Raw genomic sequence first — 25,441 nt, 5'->3', positions numbered from 1 at the left:
GTATTTTTGCTGGTTATGCATTATACATGGACCTGTTTTAACGTTTTCACAGTGCACGTTTTGCTGTTTGGGAACGATGCGCTTCATTATGTGTGCAAATGCGAGCACATGCCAGTTTGGATTTCTGTGCTAATTTCTCTTGACAGCTTGAAATGTTTCTTTAAACTTATGTGTGGGCTCTATAGTTCAAAGTTAAAAAATGTCTTATCATTACGCATTCAAAGATGAGATCACAAGAAGTTGTCAAGCAGCGTTCGAGAACTTTCAGCTGAACGGCAACAAGCAACACGGTTCCAGTCAAAATCATGTCAAACCTACACGCGGAGTTCGATATTCACCCCGTGATGTTAAGAAACCGTTTTATATTAATTCGTTTGGTCTCTGGCATTTATTATATACTACTACAAAAATGATCTAATATCCTGATAATTATTCAGAGCCACCACACATTGCAGGTTCTGACAAATTATATAGACGGGGTTATATTCTGAGCTTTATTATACATTTTTCTGTAGAAACAGAGAACAGCTTAGGGGAGTTTAATGAAGCAATCTAAAAAATTTAAATGAAGTGGAAAAATAGCCTTCATCACACAGGGAGAAAATGGTCTCCTCTATAATTGGCACAAGAACATTATTGAATGTTAATGAGTGAAACCTTGAATTTTACAAAACCATGCATTGCAGGACTCGGTGAACAAGAGCCCTTACAGCGAGTTGGCTCTGAAGCTGTCTGTTTACTTGTATTGACGAAGGCTATTTAACTTGACTGTCCTAAACGGAGAGTGCTTGTTGGCGCAAGTGATATTTGCAGACCAGGAATGCAATAATCCTTCACCATTAAAAAAGGAAAAAAATGGTACAAAAGGTGGGTTTGCATCCGAAACGAGGTAATAAGATAACATTTTGTTGTGTGGAAGGTTGTTCTGCTCAGAGCCACAAAGGAGACGCTCAAAGACTGAACTATGCCTCTACGTTTTATGAAAAATAAAATGAGCTTTCTCAGAGAATTGAATATGCAGCCTCGCTTGGTATGTATTAAGGTCGTTGTCTTTATAGAACTACAGAGGCCACCAGCGCTACTTACAAAGAACCAAATAAATTAAAAATGGAAAATATGTGTAAAAAAATGAATGATTTACAAAGTTTTTTCAATTCATAGCACTAAACATACCATTGCCAGAGTGTTTATTTGGGTCATATCAATTTTGCTATTGAGATATTTAAAAAATAACAAAAAAAATCAGTGGTTGTTCCTTAACCTGAGTTTAGATCTCAGGTTATGGAACAAGGACAAATGTACGTGAAATAGAGCAGCTTGGAATTAATCAAAAGAAAAATGTGTGTATATAATTTTCTTTTCGCTTATTATTTTGCTAGACTAAAATGTCTAAGGTTTAGTGGATCATTTCAAGTTAAAGTTAAGAGAAAAATCCAGTGAATCTCAATGAGCAGGTCCTTAGCTGAGGGAAGACGGTCCCTTTACTAGACAAAGTGCTAAAAGACCAAAGCTAAAGTCGGCAAAGAGTGCATAACCCATTTTAATCCAATCCAGTTTTTCCAAACAAATTTAAAATCTCTATTGCCGGATTTAAAAGAATGAGATAAAAAAAAAATTAACCCAGAGAACAAGAGATTCTACGCGTGGCTTTTGTGCACTGCATGCACACAGCAGCCTCTCATCGCTCTGAGGCTGTGTGGCTCAGCAGCAGCAGCAGACAAACAGAGGGGGGCGAAGGACGGCGCAAGTTAGCACAGAGAGAGACAGGCGCTCTCATCAGTGACGGGCTCACCGGCTGCGTGGACAGAGCTGTGGCGCAGGAGGAGGAGAAGAAGAGCAATGGGGGGACAAGCTGCCTGAAAAGCAGAGCAAAACAGAGGAGCAAAAGCGTGAGAGACATCGAGAGAGGGAGGGGGAGAAAAAAGAGAGATCACAGAGAGGAGAGAAGTCATTCAGACCAGGGAGAGGGAGCGAGCTGGATGAAGCTGACAAGGACACAGAGAGAGGAAAGCGCACACAGAAGCCTTTCCTGATGGAAGAAAAGCAAGGGAGTGCTCGGACAAAGTGAAAAAGAAGAAGAGGAGGAGGTGGGGTGCCCAACAGGAGGTCGAGCTTACGGGGCTTGACTGACATAAAAGACAAGAGGAGGAGGAGCATGAGGGCAAGTTGATGGATTTGATTTGGAGAGAGTATTTTTAGAAGGAGGAGCGGAGACATGAGGGGAATATTGAGATTAGAGATCCTGTCTGTGAGTGGGGGAGAAAAAACTAGGGGGGAAGAAGAAGAAGAAGAAAGAATAACAGGAGACAGATAAGGGGGGAGAGATGTTGAGATGTGAGTGTGACAGAACAGATTATCTCTGGTCTGGTTTCCCGCAGGAAACCGCTGTGAGTGTTTGTCCGTGTACGTGCATGAGTGCCTCCTTCTCCATGTGAAAGTGTGTTGTGGTACGTCTCTAACTGTGGCCGCGCTGCTGAGAAGCAGGTCCGCTGCAAGATGAAGCTGTCCCGTGTTTACCTGCAGGACCTAATAACGCCGGTTAAAACAGAGTTCAGGGACAGACGAGGAGCGGATCAGTGACATCAGAAAGAACTAAAGACACCAAAAGTGAGACCAGAAAGTGGGAGAAGAAAACAAATGAGGATCGTAGACTTTTGCGAATTCAATTAAACCACATACTTAATAGTGACAAGGAAGTGATTGCTGCCTCTGGCTGATGAATGCTTCTGCAAAGCTGTGAAGCTCAAAAGCACATACTTAACCCAAAAGAAGACAAAGCACAGCGCTGGAACACGGCTCTTCTTGCGGACTGCACCACACCAACCAATTCTGTCCTCTGTCATCTCATTATTTTAATTACCTTCCCTTCTTTCATTTGTTTTTTGTCCTCTGTACTAAGCCCGTGGTATTTTGTATTCTGTCCTCTTCTCTCCCTCTCTCCTCTCCTCCCCTCCCTCTTCCTCTTGCCTTCGCTCTCTCTGTCTCATCCTCTCTTGTTCACTGTCACCCTAACTGCCGTGGATGCTGGAGTCATTCATGTAGAAGACACCTTGCTTGGAGCACATTTGCCTAGCTGATTTTTTTTTTTTCTGTCCCTGCTGAGCTGGATGATTGGAGCACTCTCACATGGAGAGACCAAGAGAAATGACCAACAACTAGTTGCTGCTCAGTTCAACAGAGCTCCTGCACCAATAAGAGAAGGCAGCTTCAAAACACACAGCTTTCGTAAGGTCACTTTTTGTGTGTGTGTGCATGCAGTGTCAATGCACTTCAAAGTCTATAGGTCTGTAGTGTTTTTTAGGGCCAACACATATCCATGTGTGGATTACAGTAGTGGATTTATCCTGGAGCTACATGTGGGCCCCAGCCCTTGAGGCCTGGCTGGGAAATGAAGCCTTTCCCGCAGCTTTAGGAGCACTGTGGACAGCGATGGCCTTGGAAGGGCGCTGTCTCCGGAGGGGATCCCCGGCCATGATCAGAAAAGGCCGTCAGCGGCTTCATCCGAAGCCAACTCTGGCCCAGGTCACTTCCACTCTGCTGTCAAGGACACGCCTACACGGTTTGCGGCATATTTGCGTCCCTGGTGGCTCTGTGGGCCGCAGGGCCTTCTGGCTTCTGGCACTCTGCACCTCTGTAGGGTTGCTTTTATCCTGGTCCTCCAACCGCTTACTCCACTGGCTTTCCTTTCCCACATACACGCGAGTCCACACTGAATGGGCCAAAGAACTGGCTTTCCCTACAGTCACTATCTGTAACAATAACCCTATCCGCCTCTACAAACTCACCAAGAGTGACCTGTACTTTGCTGGCCACTGGCTGGGCCTGCTGCTTGCTAACCGGACAGTGAGACCCATGGTTTTGGACTTGCTTCAGGAGGACCGTCGCACCTGGTTCAAGAAACTGTCAGACTTCAGGCTCTTTCTCCCACCCAGAAACTTTGAAGGGACCAACCTGGAGTTTATGGACAGACTGAGCCACCAACTGGATGACATGCTTCTGTCCTGCAAATATAGAGGAGAGCCATGTGGAGCTCATAACTTCTCTTCTGTAAGTCGGCTTCTTGTGTTTTTCTTTCTGAAAGCAGTAAACTGCAGTATAAAAGTTAAAATAATATTTGCATCATGCTGAAGCAACTCGTCTTTTGCGGTAGTCAGCCTGAATACACAAGACTGTAAAATCTGTTTTACGCATAACTGGCTGTTAAAACTTTGTTGGTCATCATAGAAATGTTTGAACATCATTTTCTGCATTTATTAAATCACCACCAGACCTCTTGGCCAAGAAAATAACCAAGGGATATGAGTTTATGCATTTTCAGAAGATTTGTTTCGGAAGTTGCATGACAGTAGCCATTATCATACATTAACACAGATGAAATGGGCTAATTATCGGCTCGTGGGCAAGAATGGCTATTAAACGACCCCTACATATCAAAAATGTTCTTTAACAGTACTGCCCCAGGTTAGTTTACTGCCTCTGTGTCTGATCACTCATCTTCTTTTTCTCTGCGGATGTGAGTTTGGTGGATTTCTGTGCCCACACTCTCTCGTGGGCTCCCTTGCCATGTTTGAACCATGGCAGATGTTTTCTCTGTGGAAATGTTGAAGCTCAAGCTGTGTTTTAAACTTTTTTTTTTGTCTTTTTTTCCCTTTTCTACTATGTACTCAGTGTTGGAAACAGAAGGAGAAAGGATTAAGTATCTGTATGAAATGCACACAAATCTAAACAAATCCATAGTGAGCGTAATTATAGTTGTTTTTTTCGACTGGTGACAATTAAATATATTTGGATTTTACTTTTTAGGTTTTAGTTTAGACTTTTAGTATTTATTTTTTGACATCATTAGTGGCTTTGTCTGCTTTTACTGCAATAAAAAAGGAACCAAGACAAAACATCACATACAGCACATGGTGTGTACTGAATGTGAAGCTGAAGAAAACAGTTAGAACTCCACGGATTTAATCAAAGTCTAATTTGAGGTCTTGAGGAGTACATATAGCGGGTGGAATATTAGTCATTTGCCATGTGTTGACATAGATTCCTTCTTTTAGAAGAAGCTAGCGTCACTGTCTTAATTGCTATCATTTTGGTTTTGAATGAAGACAACAAATCTGACAAGAAGTAAATTTAGCAGATCTATGTTACCAAAGACTTTTCATTTACTTCTGCTACTAGTGCTGCATTAGTGCTCTGGCTGAACAGTTGATTGTCAAGTGTCATTGTTGGGTAGTCTAGGCTTCAGGTTTCAGGTTAATGTCAGGTAATGCTTTCTTTACAACAGTTCATTTTAATTTACTTTAATGCTGATTCTTCTAATGGAGAACATTTTACCACAGGTTCAACATGAAATTTTTAGAGATTCAGTTCAGTTAAATTCAACCTATACCTGTCTGCCCCTGTGTGAAAAAGTGATTGCCCTCCTGAACCTAAACCTAATAACTAGTTAATTAACATGGTATCTAGCATGGATTCAAAACACTGTGGCCAATCCTACGAAGGTTTACCAGTATTCCAAGTTTTCTTCATTTGTGGATATTGGTTCGCTGCAGTCCCAAAGGCTTAGAAATGGCTTAATATCCCTTTACAGATTGATAGATATCAATAAGTTTGTTGTCTAAAGCTGTTTCTTTAGATCGTGGCATGATGTGTTGCTAGTTTTGTTTTTCCTTGTTCATCAATACTGTCAGACTGGCAGGACATTTCAGGTGGTATACTCACAATTACACTAAAAATCCCAGTGAATTACAGTTGTTGTGTTTAACAAGAAAACTATAGCTAACTGTGTTTTTCTCTCTTTATGCTTTTGAATAGAGCTGAGCAGACCATCATCATCATTATCACTTCAGTAATGAGATTCAGAGATGAATAGCTTTTTAGTTGTTCTTGTTGTCTAATACAAGTTCAGTCTTTTAGTGTTTAAGCTCTTACATGGCTTGCCATGCAGACTTAGAAACAAAAGCTGAGAAACAAAGCAGCATAATTGCATTGCTTCGAAACCTCCTTACAGTAAAGCACAGATTATGAAAAAAAACTTAGGGTGTAAGGGGAAAATAGATTTTAGGGATGTTCAAGGAGTGTGTTAAATGATAAAACAATATCAGAGAAGAGCCATCTGAAACCATTAGTTACATTCTTAAATAACCAATAACCAGAGGTGGCTGTAGCTCAGGAGGTAGAGCAGGTCATCTTCCAATTGAAACATTAATGGGTCAATCTCTGCCCATTCCAGTATGCATGCCACAGTGTCCTTAAGAAAAAAGTATCTCAAGTTGCTCTCCAATATGAGCAACTTGGGCAAGGGTGAATATTATAAAAAGTGCTCAAATGAATGTGTGTGAATCGGTGAATGACACTCGAAATATAAAGCGATTTCAGTCCTCAGGTAGAGCAGGAAAGCGTTTTATAAGAATCAGCTCATTTACCAAATCACATTTTGAATGCACTTACATGCCATTTTAGTAGACATACACCCATTTTCTATCTACAGACACACGATGGTTTCATCTCTTATTTTCCACCCTGGTGTATTTTAGAACTTCCAGGACAAAGAAGGACGGAGAGCGGTGCTGCCATGTGAAATAGCTGTAGCTCCAACTAGTGATGAGTGGCTGCATAGCATCTTAGACCAAAGAGTGAACTTAAGTTGTGCATTAATAAAGTTTGAATAATTGCTGTAGCCAATTGTATTAATCATCCAGCTGACTAATCGCACACATCTCTTGTTGTTTCTGTGTGTGCATTTCAATCAAACTAGTTTTCGTTAGTTTTACTTATTTGTCATGCTGAACTTTGTGTTTACTCTGTCTTTTTGTCCTCTGTCAGAAACAGGACAAAGCACATCAGAGTGCTGCCATGCAAGTTAAGTGTGCAATCAGAACCATGCCCCAAGCCATCCATTAATTTTTTTAAGAATGCTGATGATTGCAGTAAAGACAAATACATATTCTTTCTGGTTTAAATTCAGATATTTGAAATATTTGCAGCAGTAGAAAGGGCTCGTTGCTGCTATCGATGTCAAGGAGAAGCATTCAGTTGGTTGGCTGCAATATAACAATGCAAAATTTTGATACTGAATCCATTCAGGGTGTGAACTGTTCAAGCAGCAGTTCTGTCCTGAATGATTTTCTTGCTTTCACAACATACAAACGTCCAAACATAAAGACTCAATCTGTGCAATCTATCTCCATACCAGTAAATCCAAAAGGCAGAAACCATAAGGAGCTAGGTTGATGCAGCGCTAGCAGTTTGATCCCCAACCAAGCGAGAATTAGCGCATATTTTTCACCATGTAAGTTTCCTTATTTAGTTATTACATGGATACTACGCCAGCTAATGATAAGTTTCTCTGCAGATCACATTGATGCTCCAGTCCTGTTTTCTTTTTCATCTTGTTGTACCTTAAAGTGGGCCTCATGGCGTTAACGGGCCTCAGTGGTTTTGCTAATCTCATTAGCCTGCTGCTACAAGTCAGCAAAGACTCCCTGAGGCCTATTCATTATCACTGTATTTAAAGCAGCGTCGCTCTAAGACCAAAAAAGATGCAACAGCTAGATTAAACAAGACATAGGAAGTACACGTACATAGACTTGTGGTTAAATAAACATGAGAGAGCTCTTTTCTTTGTGTGTAAAAACTGTCTTAGTAAGAAGTGGGAAATGCAGTTTTAATATGTGTTGGTTATTACAGAGTACAGAGGAACCTTTGAACTGCCAGGCAGCCTCTGGTTTGAGTGGGAGAGGAAGGAAAAAGGTATGACAAGAAGTTGGAAGTGAGTGATGGCATTAAAAAAAAAAGCATCTAGTTGATCAGGTCACAAATACAAATGGTTCCCATAATTCTGCCCAGCCCTTATAGCAGCAGGATTTCATGTGCTAAATCTACTGCATCACAGCGAACTAGTAGAAAGCTGGCAAATCAATAAATCTCTTAGCTCCGTGCTGTGGTTTATGGTGGTCTGTATTGCTCCCACATCTCCAATACTGATGTATTCTCAGCCACCCCACAGCTAGTCCCAATAGCGGGGGATGACAGATCTGGAGAAACGTGCCAAAGGCCAAGCAAACTGTTCTCGGCATCCTCAGTGGGAGTAGCTGATACCTTATCAAATCCCAGGTAACAGAGCCACTTCCTGTGATGAGCAGATATACATCTTCTCCATACATTTAAGAGCTCCATCAAGGACAAGATAACTGCACCTACAGTGACAAATTAAACATTGCTTGGAGTTGGAGAGTAGCACCTAATCATACTCCAAGTAGGGAATGAAAAAAGGTGAACCTCCCTGTCTGCCCACTGTAATGTATCAACTCTATCTCAGTAGAAATCTCATAACTGCAGAGCCACATTAATACTGCCCTTCCCGCCTGTGGGGTTTGACTTGAGGAGGTTCATACGTGTTTTTGAATTGTGAATTATGCAGTACATGTATCAAATATTAATGAATCCAAGTTTTTCTTAGAGCTGGTATATTCTACTTTTAAATCTGCATCTACAGTTTAGAGTCTTTCGGCTCGTTGTTTTGGCTTTACAGCAACTTTATTGTTTTTGTTTATTCTTAGCAACCTTACAGCTTCCTCTGCATGCCGCTCAGCACCACAAAGCAACTATATTCTGTGTTTGCTGGATGCCTAAATTTGAAGTTGATTATATACGTTTGCCTCTTCACAATATAGCATAGACATAGCTTACCCTAAATCCTTTTGTTTTTGTAAATCTGCTCAGGAAGGTAGTTGTTTAGTTTAGTGTGACATTCAACTGCACTAAAATAAGGAAACCCAGGTTCCTTTTAGAAAAAGATTTGAACACAAATCCTTTGCTCTGGTGAAATCTAAAGGTCTCTTGTGAATTTTAGCAGTAATCTTTTAAGCATACTTTAATTTTTCATTAGCCTCATCTCCTCATTGTGTTTAGTAGATGTCTGCTCAGGGTTGCACATGACAAATTTAATAATCTTCTATTGGTGCTGTGGGTCAGGCATGGTGTAACGGACGATGGCTTTAACGGCTCCTCTGTTTAGTGTCTTTGTCTTATGTGACCTCTTAACAGAAACGCGCTTCATTATAATGCTAATTTTCTAATGTTTGTTGTTTTCTCTGCTCACAATGACATTAAAGATTTTTGCACATATACGTGTAAGCAGCATCCGTGCTTGCATCAGTTTGGTGACATGACGGTTACAAAATTAAACAAAATAGATGGAATCCAAAAAAACAGCCAGTTCTGTGTGTTTGTTCGATTTTAAACTGGTGATTAATGTAATTTCTAGATTGGTTTAGATTTCTAGATCCAGATTTCTAGATTTTAGATTTTCATGTTGATGTAAAGTCAAACCGAAGTCAGAGATGCTAACTCATCGTGGGTTTGAGGTGTTGAATGTTGCCTGGACATCCTTGCTAGATTTTCTAACAAGAGAAAGTTAGTGTTTGTCTGCTTTTTTATTGATTAGAATAAAACAAAGCAAACAAACCAAAACAAAAATATCTCAAGGGCAAAACATGTGATCTCACGTTTGCAGCTTTGTTTTCTACTGAGCTAGTCGAATTCACACTGGAGATTTCTGCATCTCTGTGTTTATGTTGCTGACATTAAAGGTGTAACTGTCTGTAGCGTTAGGCTCACCATGTAACAAATGAGACAGAATTTAGATCTATATAAAGGTAAATTGCTTAAAAGTGTTTGTTTTTTTTAATAACAAGAAAAAAAATACTGATTTGCTTACATGTAGAAGATGTTCTGTGGCCATCAACGACAGATATGTTTAATTTTCTCAGTGCAATCCAATTTTATTTATATGGCGCATTTCATTACACATAAACTCAATGTGTTTAACACAAAAGAATAAAAGCATCAAAACCTGTGTAGGGTTACAATGCCTTAAGGCAGTGAAACGGCAAAATAAAACTTAAAATACACACTCAGCTATTGAGTGTAAGCCTGTGTGAACAAAGAGGTTTTGAGTTTGTTTTTGAATGTCGGCACAAATGTAATTGATCTCAGGTCAACAGGCAGCTTGTTCCAAAGAACAGAACCACAGTAGCTGAAAGCACCTTCAGCACACACTGATTCTAATAACAAAGGATCTCTGCCTGATGACCTGAGAGGTCTGACTGGGTTATAAACAGTAAGCAAGTCTGATATGTACAGGAGAGCAAAACCATGAAAAGCTCTGTGAACGCAAAAAAGGATTTTAAAGCTAAAGCATCTGTATTGCACTGGGAGGCAATGAAGGGATCACAATATTTTTGCATACTTATAAGGAGTCTGTCCTAATGATGATCTGGAGAGTCCTGCAAATAAATGTTTACAATAATCTGACCTGCCCGACATGGAAGCAAGACCAATTTCTCAGTCTCTTTGAGTTTTGTTATATTTTTTCATTGATAGAAAGCACTTCTGCTAATTTTATCAATATGATTATCAAACCTGAGATCACTGTCTAAAATAATGCAGAGGTTCCTGACTTGCTCACTGTCTTGCCTCTGTTCAGTTCTAAAAACTTTGAGATATTCAGCAAATAATACCACCAATGCAGGCGTTAGATCGTCATAAAAGGACAGGTACAACTGTCTATCAGCGGAAAGAGAATGGTAGGCTATGTTATGATTCTTTATGATAGCACCAACTGGAAGCATACGAAGATTAAAGAGCAATGAACCAAGACAGACACTTGAGGAATCCCTGATTTAATTTTTATTTGTGCAGATCTACAACTGCTAATTGAAAATGAAAACCTCAACCTTTTAGGTTTGACGAGAGCCAGTCAAGAACCTGACCTATTAAACCAACTGAATCATAAAGCCCAAGTCATGATCAGCACTGTTTAGGCCATTGATGACTTCAGGAAAAGCTGATTCTGGGCTATGATTGGACCTGAACCCTGACTAGCACATATCACTAGATGGCCTTTCTGAAAACATCCCCAAAGAGAATTGTCTACTCCCAAGATCAAACTGGGAATATTTTTTTTCTTATGTGAATGCGTAAACTGCTACTTTTTGCAAAATAATATTCCTATTTTTATTGTTTTTGAGCTGAAACAGAAAGTTTGTGAACATCATAGGGTTTTTTTTTTCACTTTTTTATTTAGGCAGTAGATGTACTTGCAGTTGTCTTGGGGCTATTTTCAGCTGAACCTTCCATTTTCATTCTGGAGCTCTAATTATTTGCAATTTTATTGTCTGTCTGGGAAAACCTGAGATCTGCACCACCTTTTGACTTTCGTCTTTTACTTTCCACACTGAGCCTATAAACACAATGAAGAGGCGTATTTGCAGAGGGCCCTGCGAAGCCACCTACAAAGCCTCGTCAATCTCCACTGAGCCTGAAGAGGCCCCTGATTGAGTTTTAAGCACATCCAGGTAATAATGCTGGTCTCTCCTGCTTTCGTTTGTCACAGACCTTTTCGGTAGAATTCCACAAAGTAAGACCATAAGCTATTGATTTGGCTTCAAGTAAACAATAGTGGGAGTCAGGTGGAAGCTTCAGCTCCAACGAGAGCAATCTCATTAACACAGGTGGCCTGGTGCTAACCATGCTCCTCAGCCCCAGTCCAATTTCCCTCTTCAGAACAGATGGCCTGAGTGGTTTCATGAGCTCCAACTTCCAGGTTCCACATTAAAAACCGTAATAGTACTGTGTGTATGAATGGCCACAGCGCGGGTCATTGATATGCCACTAGATGCAGGCGGCATCCAGTAGCTGTTTGACTGCAAGCACAACGAACAGTCACCTTAATCTGCCAGCGTAATGCATGCCTTGAATGCAGATGAAAAGATTATACATGGTTAGTATTCATAAGGTCGCATCAATGCATAAACCACAAAACTTGTGTAAAAGGTTAGTGTTTGAAATGGAGAGCTAATGGATACTGTTCTGTTCCATGAATACCATTAGCAGAATCTGTGTCCAGTCTCCACTACACCTTATAAAGGGTGTGAGTTCCAGCAAATGAGCTTTACATGGTCTTTCTTTGTAATACTGCTAAGAAAAACATTTGCGTTGTTGAGCTTCTCTTAGGAGGCTGTGACTGATATATCAAGTAATGGCAGGGTCGGTCTGATCCCGAGGCTCTACACTTTGAGACATGTCATCAGGAAAGACGTTAAACCCAAATTTCCTCTCAGTGCTCGGTGCTGACACGCTTTTGTGAATAAGAATTCCATTTTAAAGTGCTAGCTGGGATTTAGTTAAGGTTAAAGGCACAACATGTGTTTAGTATGTTTAACATTTATACAGCACATAAGTGATGACACATTGCAGTGATTGCAGTATTTAAAAAGTATGTAGTTTAAAACATTTCACCATTTTCTAGCTCATTTCCCACATACACAAATTCTGCTCTAAAGATATGCATACAACTACGCCCACGATTTAAATCTATATTCATTGTGAGCACCTTTGGGCAAGAAATACCTTGCCCAAAGGTGTTTCTTTTCCCACCTGCAGCACCATCTCCGTGTTGTGCACATACAAAATGGCCAAATAGCTCAGTGCTAATGGACATTATATGAGATCCAGCATTTTGTGTAGTACAACACAAGCAAAGACTACACTGGTAACATTGTCTCAGAGATTACCCTACAGTTGCATCAACAACTCTGTGACAGAAAGTCAACAATCACTAAATGTTCTAAGCTTTGCAAAGGTGAGATGTTATTGCAGGGATGTTTTATCAGATTGCATTACATTGCACTTCTGTATATTTTAATTTCAGAGCATAAAAATGTAAGAAGAATATTAAATGCATTTCAGAAGTATAGAGACAGTTCAGTTTTCCAAAGTCCCCCCTGTGAAACACACCGACATCATCTCTACATCACATCACAGGCATTTTCTTTTTGGACTGTGCTCAGCATGCTTTTGATTTCCTTACATTACAATTTATGTTTATAGTACTCCAGCTTTTGTAAAGTGCCACTTACACTAAAACATTCCATAAACTCATTAGATTTTCTCAGCATAATTAGATGTGTTTATGGGTTTTGAGACAGGTGAACTTAAAATGTCTAATTATGCAACAACAGGAGGGCTTATCAAAAGCTCTGAAGTGTGATTACAGAGTTAGTCGTTTAATGATCAAAATACCTTGCAGAGAAATTCAAAAACAATATTCCAACTTGTAAGTTTATGTAAACACTTTTTACAAGTCAAAAAAATTATTACTATAAGATTATATGAAACCAACCCAACATTTTTTCCATTTCCCTGACAAAGAGAATTACCCAAGTGAATTAATTTGACTCTGCGTCATTTACATCAGAACGAGGAATAAACAAATTGCCAACACAGCTCATAATGCAACAACTGATTCACATTTTCATTGTATCGGGAGTGGTAATTGTTGTAGTAGCATTTGTTTGAGTCACAGTTTATAAGAACAAGAGTGGGTAGTTTTATACACACACACACATATATATATATATATATATATATATATATATATATAAATTCTCCTCTCGCCCCAGCGGGCAGTTCAAGCTTGGGTCCTTTACCCGGGGAGCTTGAGGGGACTGCGCTCTTCTGGACAGAGATCTCGGATGTCATTCCTGGGATCTGCTGGAGCCATTCATCTAGCTTGGGAATCACCGCACCTATTGCTCCGATTACCACTGGGACCACTGTTACCTTCACCCTTCACATCTTGAGCTCTTCTCTGTGCCCTTGGTACTTCTCTGGCTTCTAGTGTTCCTTCTTCCTGATGTTGCTGTCATTCGGTATCGCTACATCTATCATTACAAGCCATCTACTTCTGCTTGTCTATGTAAGAATTTAATCAGATTGCAGTTCTTTCTGATCCTTTGCTTCTGTGAAAACACGGTACAGCAGTAACAGCCCGTGTGTTAGAATCAATCATATAAACAACCGGTTAGTGCTTGAAGAAAACAAAATCACGCACAGACGGGGTGGATCATTCAGCAGCAGGCACGGCACTGACACTAATATGGGCTTCCCAGCATGTGATAGTGGCTCTGTGTGGTTCTCCTCATAGGAGTCTCTTATCATATGACAGGGCAGCAGTCAACCCATGCAGCCAAAAACACACTCATGCACACACACATAAGATGCTATTAGAGTGTGAAGAGAATGGCGTAGCTGCATGTTTTCTTCCTCACAGCGGCACTCTAAACTTCACACCTTCTCTCTTTTTGAATTCACAGTCTACCCTAAAAGCCTAATTAAGTATTAAGAGGCACATATACAGGAATTAATTTGGCACTGCACAAAATATATATAATTTCTAACACGCTGGAAACAGGCCAAGAACATATTTCCAACTTATTACATCCCACATACAGTACATTCCAGATTTCACGTTCTGAATATCGTTAGCTTCATAGCATAAGTGCCTAAGTCATTTTTTGGTCAAATTGCATGTGATATTTAAAAATATGCATGTGATATTTAAAAATATGCATGTGATATTTAGAAAATTAGTTTTTTCTTGTTTTCCGAAAACACAAAAAAATGACTTAGGCACTTATGCTATGAAGCTAACGATATGAGATTCAGGGCTCTGCAGTCCCCTAAGGGAGTTATCATGACATACAGAATGACCATAGAGTACATCATTTTGACCTTCTTTTAAAACTTGCTTTCTTCCATTATATGGTTTGTGTTTTTTTTTAGATTTAAATCAGCTGGCTCGGGTCAAAATGTGTCTTGGCATTAGAAGATAAAAGTTCCTTGGCTCTGGGAGAGGGTGAAAAAAGCAGATTCAGCCATGTTAGACATATTTAGTCCCACCTAGCTGCATCCCTTCTTCTCATGCTGCATTCCCTTATATGCAGACGCTGGATATGCATAACAATATTGTCTGATTTGATCAGAGACTCATGTATCATAAAGATTCTGGTGTCAGCCCACCTCATTTATGTTCAGGACAAAAGCAGCCATTTCTTATTCCCATTGTTTTTTGAAATCTCGTTTTTGAATGCTACAGTGTTACTATTCCATCCAGGAAATGCACCTGCTGATGGACTTTTTATGGTTTCTGGTGATACCTGACAAACAACTAGCAGTTCCTTTGCACACTGCTAGTTTTCTTCTTCAGATTTTAAAATGGGAAGATATCTTAAGGAGAGAGAAACCAGAACTCCCCCCATTTTTCCCATTTCCATTACTTGTACCTTTGTTCAGTTACTCCCAAGCTGCTTCAGCCTGGATGATCTGTAGTGAACAGTATGAGGTTGTTTTTTGGAGGACTCTCAGATGTGTGTGTGTCTGAAAATTCCTACAGCCTGCAAATGTTGCTGTAGATCAGGCTTCTCTGAGGACACCTGTGTAAATCAGGTTTGAGAACGAAGGACCACAGCACAGGCAAATGTAAACAGACTTAAAAGGGCAAGTAGATGTTTGTTCTCACTTGAATCTCACAAGATTATGCTTTGAAGGAAGAATCAACGAAGGATACCAGCCTACTCTCCTGACAGTCTGTTTTAAGGCTGTGCATCTTTAATGAAAGCTGGTTCTACTGATGCGCCTTTAGCCAGCACTCAAAGTTGCGTTCCCTCACTCACACCCTGTGCGTACACTTCCTTGCGCATGTCCACGTTTCCCATATAGACTTCATTTCTTATATTTCTGACCTGTCAGTTGAACTGGATACTATTGATGTCTGGCTTAATCCATATTTTATAACTTTACCTCAGTATGTCAGTAGTTCAATTTTGGACTCTCACCTCCTTTTTAGTAGCTTGAAAAAATAGCACATTTTGTATGTTCAGCCTAGAAATACCAGACTGTAGTCAGCTAAATGAGTCTGCGTGTGACTCCCTTTCTGCTTTATCATTTTGGGTTTTCTGTGAGTCTTTGATATGGCGTCCCTTGGGTCCATTTTGTTTTGGGGGAGGCAGAGAGGAGAGGAGGTTGTTTTGTAAGTCAGAGGGAAATAGGTAAAACGCTAAGAAAGGGATTAGGCATCAAGAGACAAAGAACACAGCAATGTGCCAGATTTAACTTTAGCAATATCAAAGAGAGAAACCTGTCTGAGATTCTCAACTTCTGTCAATAATTTAACATATCTCTCAGATGTTTGTGCCTCTCTTTCAGACAAGAATACACTCATAAAATGAGCTATTTACAGCAATTCATCCTGTTAACTTGGCAGCACATTTTAATTTACCTTTACAGTCTCACCCATATGTTGCATACAGATATGTAAATATTTCAGTATTACCCATTGCTTATATCTACCCTATACCGTAGGTGGCAAATTAAATATTGCACTCGGCTTAATTAATAAGAAATTGCCATATGTCAACCCTTGTAACAGAAATAATAGAGAGAAAAGAAACGTTGTGTGAAATCCAGCTGAGACTATTCAGCTATGTTCCTCTCCCTCTACACTAACTGCATGCTTTCTTTCAATGCTATTGTACGTTCTCAGCCTCACAGTGAGGCCCTGAGATAAATTATGTCTGAATTGGTGCTATATAAATATATTTTAATTAAATTAAATGGGAATGAAATAATTATTTTTCTGCTCACTGAAGAAACAGAAGTTTTTTCCTTTTCCCCTCCGTGTGCCTTCAGGTTGTATTCGTTTCTGTTATTCACTATTTAAAGTTTTGCTGTGTTTCAACCATCATACAGAGTCGCAGTCATTAAGAAATCTTAATCGTTATTGATTTTGATGGCGAAATGATTTTTTCAGAGCAATTAAAAAAAGACAAAAAAACCATTTCACGTAGTGTGTAGATATATAAACTACAGTGGCAAGTTAAAGTAAGGAAATATTTTCGAAGGTTTACTACTTTTAAAAAGGTGTGTCTTGAAATATGTCAGTTCTTTAAATATTATTATAACTACAGCTATGAAGAAAAACAATCTATATAACAATGACGTTTGCAGGGCAATCACTTAATAACAGCCCTCTTGAGGTCTTGCAACAGCATTTCAGGTCAAGGTCACAACCTTGACTGAGTCATTCTTACACCTTGATTCTCTTCTTCTTCTGTCACTCTAAAAGTAGTCCTTCTTTTGGCCTGTTGAATGACTCAGCTTCACATTTTATCATTGTTAGGCTGGGAGCACCTTGTTAAAGTTTACAACCCTGGCGTGAAATGATTTTGTTGAGTTTATACATCGCAGAACTGATGGCATAACAACAGAGATGAGCTCTTTGGTGATTTTGTCAAACCCATAATCAGGTTGTGACAGTACTGACGGGAAAACATCATCTCAGAGGTGAAGTATTGCGTGGGGAGCGTTATGATTTGTAAGTGCTGCCTCTGGACCTGGGCACCATGCCATCACGGAAAGGAAAATAATTTCCAGGTTTATCCGCATATCTTACCGGATAATATCACAGAGGCTCTCTGCCAGCTGATGCTTAGCAGAAGTTGGGTGATGCAGCAGAACAACGACCCAAAGACTCAAGTAAATTGGCTTCAGTGTATTTTCATGGAAAAAAAAAAATCAAAACCTGATCATTTTCTGTGATGTTGGATAAAAGCCAGGATCTGCTCTGAAGACCTGAATACAGAAATATCTTAAATTTCAAAGTGCATGAAGGAGAAAAAAATTAATGTCACAGTATATCATGATGACTGTGTGAAATTTTGATTGAAGTTTGAAGATATCTTTAAAGACATATGGTGATATGCAGTGTGAAGTGCATTAGTTATTGTTTTCTTTGTACCTGCTGATTCAGGTTTTTCTGCAGCTCTCCACAAGCTGTCCTTGACTCTTGGACAACCCTTCATATGATTCTTTTCAATGCTGTGTCTGAAATCACCTGGTTGTAGCCAGTTTATTAGCTTTTCAAATAATTTTTTTACCACTATTATTCAATGCAGCCTGAACTTTCTTGGTAATCTTTCCTCTAATTCCTTTAAGGAGGTTTCAGGAAAAGATTCCCAGCTTTCCAGTACCACTGTTTGAAATGCAGCTCCGATCCATGACAGAACCTCCGATATGTTTTATAGCTGGCTGAAGACATTCAGGGTTGTACCTCTTTACAGTCCTCCTCTTTACATGTTGATGACACGTTGAATAAAAAAAATGCTCAAGAAAATCAAAATTTGGATTGATCAATTATAATACCTGTCACGGATGATTTTCATTAAAGTTTTGTGTAATTTAGGAAAACCTAAGCCTTTTCCCCTTGTTTCTGATGATGGCAGTAAGTGGATTAAACTGAATGATCACGACCTGTATCGGGGTTTAAAATTGAACCTTGTATCAAGGAAATTTCCCCTTGTGTCAGGTTACGATTTAAAATTGTACCCTGTATCAACGCTGGTTCATCCTGTGACTTTTATGCCTTTTTTATGAGTCAATTATTCAGTGTTAAGTGACTTAACCAAAGAAAGGAGGGCTCATTCATCTGATGTCCAAAGAAAAACTTTTAAAGATCTTCAGAAAGCTTTAAAACTACTTTAAAAAATGACAAAGTCTGGGTAGTTCAAAGCAATATATAAAGAAATGAGCGGTGTCTTAAGACTTTTGCAACACTTGGCACGAGAACCAAGCTAAGCTTCCAAATAGAAATGACTGCAGTTGGAAATAAGAGTGAAAATGCACATTGGGTAAGTTTCTTTTTAGCAACAATATCTATGAGAGAGGGACTCAAAATAAACTGCAGTGTTTGTGTTCATTGTGACGAAGGAACATGTCACCTAGAGCAAGAGTGTGACTCACTGATATGATTTTAAATAGTTTTTGGGCATGGGCATGAAAGCTCTATGGCAAAAAAGAGGTGCAAGTTATATTAGGCATTGGATATACAGAAAGTTAGCGGGAACCGTTCAGCACTGCTTTTGGTTTTTTCTTAGGATTTACACTCTGTACGAAAATAAAAGACTTTGCTACTAGAGGTTCTTAGATTAATTAGAACTTCAGAGGTTAGTTACCCCTCCATGTCACCAACAAAATCAATCCAACCAGTAAGTCTCAGTAAGTCTCACTGAGACTTACTGGTAAGGACAATTTCACAAATAAGTGCAGAAATGGGGTCTAAGTTGTAAGAAATGTCTGTAATTCTTATAGAATATGTCTTCTATACATTCACAGTCATCTCTCACTGCTGACAAAGCTGCTCACAAAGTCTGTGAAAGCGAATTGCACCTCCCTTAGCACAGCAATTTGTGTTTTTTTGTTTCTTCCTCACAAATAGTGTGTTCCCAAACCAGACTGAGACTATATGAGAAAGCCCACATTAGCTCTGCAGTGCTTTCAGTGTTCTCCCACACTGCCCTCCTCACTGAATGAGACCCATGACTCTCCTTCACATAAATGTTTCTTTACAGTGCGCAGGCAAAGCGCTTCTTACAAATATGTGAAATGGGAGACATACAAAGCTTTAGCAAGAAGCATTTCCAAGATAGATGGACATATGAAGAGGGGGAATGGAGGAGCAGAGTGTCACACTGGCCCTCAGAAGCTCATCAGCATTATAGTCCACATTCCCATGGCACCATGGGCACAGGTGGCACTGACTCATTATTCAAACCCCTATGGGCTATCTTTCATGGATAAAGGGAATTATGGACTACTATTAGCACATCCCCACTGCGGCAAGGAGTATTCGTATGGGTCAGGACACGTGTGGGAGACAACAAAGAAATGGGCTGAAAATAGCATGTATATCATAAAGAAAATAAATACTTCACATATTCTTTCTCAAAAAGGATAAATCTGCATTTCCTCATTATAAATGATAAAGGTAAAACAGGCTAAATAAATTAGATCCTAAGCTGTGACCCCCCTCTTTACCCATGTTTCTTAGCCATATTTATGCAGGCTGTGTAAATATAGAAGAGTACAGCGGAGGAGAAAAACAAACAAGTGTACAGGTAAAAGCTGTGGAGCAATACCAAAATAAGGCAGGGAACGCTTGCTAGACTGGCAGAGATCGGTGTCAGACCCAGCAAGATCAAAGTGTTTTTCTAGTTTTCACTCTCTGTCATACTTTTGCAGACACATACACAGTACAGTCAGCGACACCATTAGTTATGAGTCTTTCTATGCTGGCTCACTCCAAATAAAGCCTACAGTATAAGCCTACATGCACATCATGTAAAAGCCAAACAGTATTCATTATTTCCTACATTGTTTAGGTTCTGGACATTACCGTCATCTTTAAACTTTACATACAGTGAATCTTATATCACCAGAGCAAGAAACTGAGCCATAATAGTGTAGATATGTCGCACTATAAGGACATCTGTCCTTACAATTAGAGGGCTATCTATTTTTAGGTTATCATAAAGAGTATTGTATCAGTGCAGTATTTGGGGCTCTTGATATTGAATGCAAAATGAGTTTGTTTCTAAATGTTGGAAACTAAGAAAAGAATATAATTAGTCTGTGCTCACGGAGTCAAACGCAGGAAGACGGTAACACATGCCCTTTTTGCTATTGCTATGCTCTGATATAAATATATGAAAGAAGTCATTTTCCATGTTGGTAAAATAACTCACAACGTTACAGAACAGTTAAGGTAAAGGTGACATAGTTCATTTTCTTTTCTTGGACTTTGCTACAGTTGCTTTCCATAATAAACAATTCAAAAACCTTCCTTGTGTGTCTTCCACTTGGCTTTGGCACAGCGATTCGCTACTGTCTAAAACTAGCTGCTTTAGCTCCTGTCCCTTTAAGGCTACCCTCCATGCACAAACAGGTTTGAGAAGGAGATGGGTGGGACTGCTATGCTCACAACCAGAGCTGTCTGTCTGGATGTCCATATTAACGATACCTCATAGAAGTAAGTAGAGTAGAAACCACCAGAAACACAGTGTGGAGAGCAATCTGAAGTCTCCGGTTTAGGCTCTTAGGAATTAGGTTTGTATACACTGACCTCATTATCATATATATAACATTTACACAATGTCATGCTTTTGCAGATACTGTACACATACAGACGGGAAGAGCATAGAAACCTTTAAACCACATATGGATAGCCCAGATTTCTGTGCTGCATGACTGAGAATTAATATAGTTCTGTTTCCATTAGAAGTAGTTTAGGCAATCATTTTTTGAAACACATTAAACAATGAGCAGCAGCAGCAGACCCAAAGCACAGTACAGCTTCTGCCAGAAAAGTTGATAACTTAGGAACACAGACAACTCAGGCTGATGGACACAACTGCATGAAAACCTGAAATTTAAAATTGAAATGCATTCTTTGATCTTCTTTTACCCTCTGACAGGTAGCTCTCAAAGTAACTTTGTTCAAAGAGAGTCTGACAAGTATACATGTGAACTGCCTGAGCTGAGCAGCCACGATGGGCTAGTTAGTAAAATAAGCTGAGCTTAGTGCGTTGAGCAAAGTGGTACCCAGGCTTAAAGAACATCCCTAACCAAATTAAATGCAAATCACTGCAGTGGTTTCTGAAGCATGTCAAAACATTCCTGTACAAAACTGTACTTTTTTCTCAAATTCTTAGGTTTTTTTGTTGATATAGTTTTATCAAATATGCCTGCAACCTATAGACTGCATTATATAGATGCTGCATATAAGATTACACTAAACATGTCTAATTTTATTGTTTGCAAGCACACAATAAAGAAAGTAAATAAATGAATAAAAATGTATTACAATAGTGCACACATGTATAATAGTATGATTGTTTACAAAGAGTCATAAAATAAAAAACTGCCAAATTCAGCTTTATTGAGAATTTTCAAAGAGGGGTGTAAACCCTGCAACAATTACTAATCTCTAAATTGCCTTGTTCCCTATACCATAATGATGTGCACCACTATCTACTCCTTTCACTTAGGATTTCAGTGTTTCATCCCTATCACCTCCTCACTTCCCTCAAGGCTTTGTGATTTGCCGGAAGAATGCCGGTCCTGACAGCACTGTTAAACAGAGACCCAGCTGTCCTTCTGAAGGACAGGTGCTTCTGGCCCATAGGGACCTTCTTGGAAAGAGGACATGCTGGGGCTGTCCATACTGATGATGACAGCTTTATAAAAACTTTAACCTAATGCACAAAAGAGAGCTGAAGAGTCAGGCAGGCTGCATGGCCGTGCTGAGATAAATGGGAGTCCTAGAGGGAGGGCCTTGGACTCATCAAGTTCTGTCCTGAATCATTCTTATCAAATGGATGACCAGGAAAAAAATCATTTTCAAAGTCAAGCATGCAAAATGAATATCTGTCCCTGATATGTTAACCTGGCAGCTGGCAGTATAGAAATCTCATCTGATTCATGTTTTGCCCACTGCATTTTGCTGTAGTCTGTGATGCTGCCTCTGGAAAGGTGCAGTGTCGTGGCGAGTTATGCGCCTCAGGTTTTTTGTGGTATGAGTGCCCTCCTCCTGAGAGCATTCATTTTCTCAAAATATCATGCTGCTTATCAGCCTTGTGCCAGTTGCAATGTGTTATATTCCTTTCTATCAACGTAGCTAGTGATTCCATTAATCACAAATAAGAATACACATTTTTTAATATAGTCAGTTGTAAAAAAGAAACAATGCACTCTCAAATTCAAAGTGGGAATGCTTGGCTATAAGGCGCAGCACCATGTTTGGACAAAATCAAAGCACAAACCTCGTACCTTCTGTAATAGTGAACGTGGGATGATTTGTGGTTGCTGTGCAGCCACAGGACCAGATGCCTTGAAGTCATTGACTCGGTCCTGGACTTGTCCTGATACCAAAGAGTCAAATGTGAAGCCATCTGACAGTTAAAGCTGGCCAGTGAGTCCTTCAGCAGGACAATAATCGAATCTACAAGAGAATGACTGAAAAAGAAAACAGTCAAGGTGTTGCAATGACCCATTTAAGGTCCAGACCTAGATTATTATTATTATTATTATTATTATTTTATGTGCATTGAAGTTCTATAAAAATTTAACAGTGCAAATGCAAATCCTTGCTGGCAGTTTAACCAAAAGGCATTTCCAGTGGAAATTGGCCAACATATCCTCAGAATAACCATGTATAATATCCACAAAACTTAAAAAGAGGTTATACACACACAACACGGTAATATTATGTTGAAGCACCGTACGTATCACTCCGCGAGGCTCCTGCCTACGATAGTCGTAATGCTCCGACAATCCATCAAGCAGTGCGGCTTCGTAGCGTAGCAAAGTCGTACTAAAACATCTGACAGATTTTCGAGCGCCGTGTACCACATAAAATCATTTCGAGGTCAGTAAACACAACCAGAATTCATACGGGATTATAAGGGAACCTGTCGATTTTCAGAAAAATCAAAGGATTGATTTTAAGTGTGCCATATTTTCCAAACAACACGGTAATAATGACGGCCCGCTAGAATGCTCTACCAAAAATAGTGCTTTGTTGTGTATCTGACGGACAAAAGCTAAACCAGTGAACCGCTGAAGTTGCAGCATTTTTACAAACCAATTCTGGTTCATCCGTTTCATTCAATGATCCGTTTTCGCCCTTTTCATTCTCCGTTTCCACCGTGCTTTTTCCGCCATGTGCATGTGAAAACAAAAGGCACTGCACATGCGCGTTTTACCCATATTCTATTGCGACATTTCATTTTCTTATCGTTGCCCAACATTATACCAGTATTACCGTGAACGGTATGATATGGCCCAGCCCTAGTGCAAATGCATGCAGACTTTAATGAACTGAAGGAACGCTGCGAAGAAGAGTTGGTCCACATTCCTCCATTTTCTGTATATTTTCTGTTACTGCTGTTAAACATGGTTTTAGAAGCTATTAAATCATGAGATGTACTTAATTTTTCATAGTCTGTGAAAACCTGTGAAAACCTTCTTTTTCAGGTGCTAAAAACAGAGCGAATACACCATTGGCTTGATTTCACAGCTCCCTTAACAGATGACAGCTGAAAGCAGCGTTGACGTTCCATCATTTGCTGTGGTCATGATTGCATTTTACACTGATTACATTTTGTGCAGTGAGATCTGATACTGTCAGACAATGTAACAAAAAGATAATTTAATGAAAGACTTTGCGTGTGATGTTTTAATAATGGTCTCATCTTTCGTCTCCGGCGTTTAACACCAAAAAGTAGGGAAAGGTTTTGAGTGTTTTATCAAAATGGAGTTATTTCTATTATTTATTTATCAAGCCAACTTTTTAATGATTTCCAGTTTTCAATTTTTGGCATGAGAGGCATGGAGGGATTAATTAATAAAATCTGAACCCTTGGCTTCAGCGTTCAGGGGCTCTTGTTGGTTGCGTAATGTTGTCCTGCAAATGATGCAAAGTTGTTCTGAGTGATATGTGGATGAGCTCTAGCTCCATTTGGAGACACTGCATTTTATTTGTAACCACTCTTTAGCCTTTCAGTTTGGCGCCAGACTTTTATTGCAAAGTGTTTTGTCCTATTTTACACGTACTGTGCCGATTCACAACTATAGTTCTGCAAGAAAACTTTTCTGCTGGACAACTCGTGCAACACTCACTAATCAGCACTAATCAGTATTGCGTAAAACCATCAGCTGCTGACAAATTACATATTTAGTTTCATTGTACCTCTAGTGACATGGTCTGTGTTAGACTTGTTTTCTTCCCAATAATTAGCCAAGACTAAACGCCTTTTACTTCAAGTAGGTAATGAAGCAGATGAAAAATACGATACATTAGAGAACAATTAAAGGGGATGTCATAACGATGTGGCAGCTCCTAATTGCTTCCCCTCCTATCCTTAATGACAGGCTCAAAGCAGGCACTCTGGTTCAAGGTGTCATCTGCTATGTTTTCCCAAAAGTCAGAAAAAGCATGTGAATCCCTTCTTTCCTTATAGGTAGAGAGGCAGCACCACTTTGTGCATTACTGCCTGTTTGTATCTGTTAAAACTGGCTTATGAAACATTTGCACTCTTTGGTTTTATTCCGTGTTTTGATTTCCTTGCTCGAATATCACCTCTGTTTCCATCTTTCTGTCAGCAGGAGTTAGCATCACTAATGGTCAGCATGTTACTCAGCTGTGACTGTATGACAGGTGGTATTTTGTCAGTCCTGTCTAAACATTACAGTATCCCCCCTCCAGTCTTCCTATCATGACTGTGGAGCACTGGGGCAGCCCATCTTTTAGACCTCCCAGCAGACCTGTGGAGATGGTAATGTGGGACAGTGCTGAGCCACTGTCCCTCACTCGAGCCTTGCAGGACGTGCAGAGTGTTCAAATATACTCTGCTGTCAGACCGTTCTCCCTCCTGTGTCGCAGATGAGCAGATCCAACTTGTGTGTTTGTGGGAAGATGCAGAAGATAAAGAAGATACAGAGGTGTGTGGGTGGATGGCTGGATGCATTCATGCATTTTCACATGTGTGTGATTTTAGCTGCCCACTGTCTCTGAGAATAACATTTATTTTGGATGATTAATACTGGCCTTTTTTCTCAATACAAGAAAAAGGATGGAATCTTTCTGTGGCAAGTAAAGATGTGGATTAGGTTTGGTTAAGGTAACTGAAGTTGTTGTATAATCTGCCTTTTTTTTTTTTTTTTTAAACGTCGCTCTACTTCAATACTGCATCACTAGCCTATCACC

General features: G+C 39.7%; 1 protein-coding gene across 3 annotated transcripts in view; it reads left to right on the top strand.

The window, feature by feature from the left end:
* Positions 1 to 25,441, top strand: part of asic2 (acid-sensing (proton-gated) ion channel 2) — a 389,751-nt gene that overhangs the window by 264,086 nt on the left and 100,224 nt on the right. The window contains exon 1 of one of the 3 annotated variants that reach the window (XM_005726189.1): positions 1,911 to 4,047. The exons of the other annotated variants lie outside the window; for them this stretch is intronic. Within the exon in view, the coding sequence (XP_005726246.1) occupies positions 3,355 to 4,047 (693 nt within the window). The 5' untranslated portion in view covers positions 1,911 to 3,354. Of the gene's footprint in view, positions 1 to 1,910; positions 4,048 to 25,441 lie in introns of those variants that run through there. 3 annotated transcript variants of the gene reach the window in all.

Source organism: Pundamilia nyererei, unplaced genomic scaffold (assembly GCF_000239375.1).
Source record: "Pundamilia nyererei isolate P.nyererei 1_Seehausen unplaced genomic scaffold, PunNye1.0 scaffold00018, whole genome shotgun sequence".
Lineage (NCBI taxonomy): Eukaryota > Metazoa > Chordata > Actinopteri > Cichliformes > Cichlidae > Pundamilia > Pundamilia nyererei.
The sequence above is the reverse complement of the archived record's forward strand: the minus strand, read 5'-3'. Positions and strand labels throughout refer to the sequence as shown.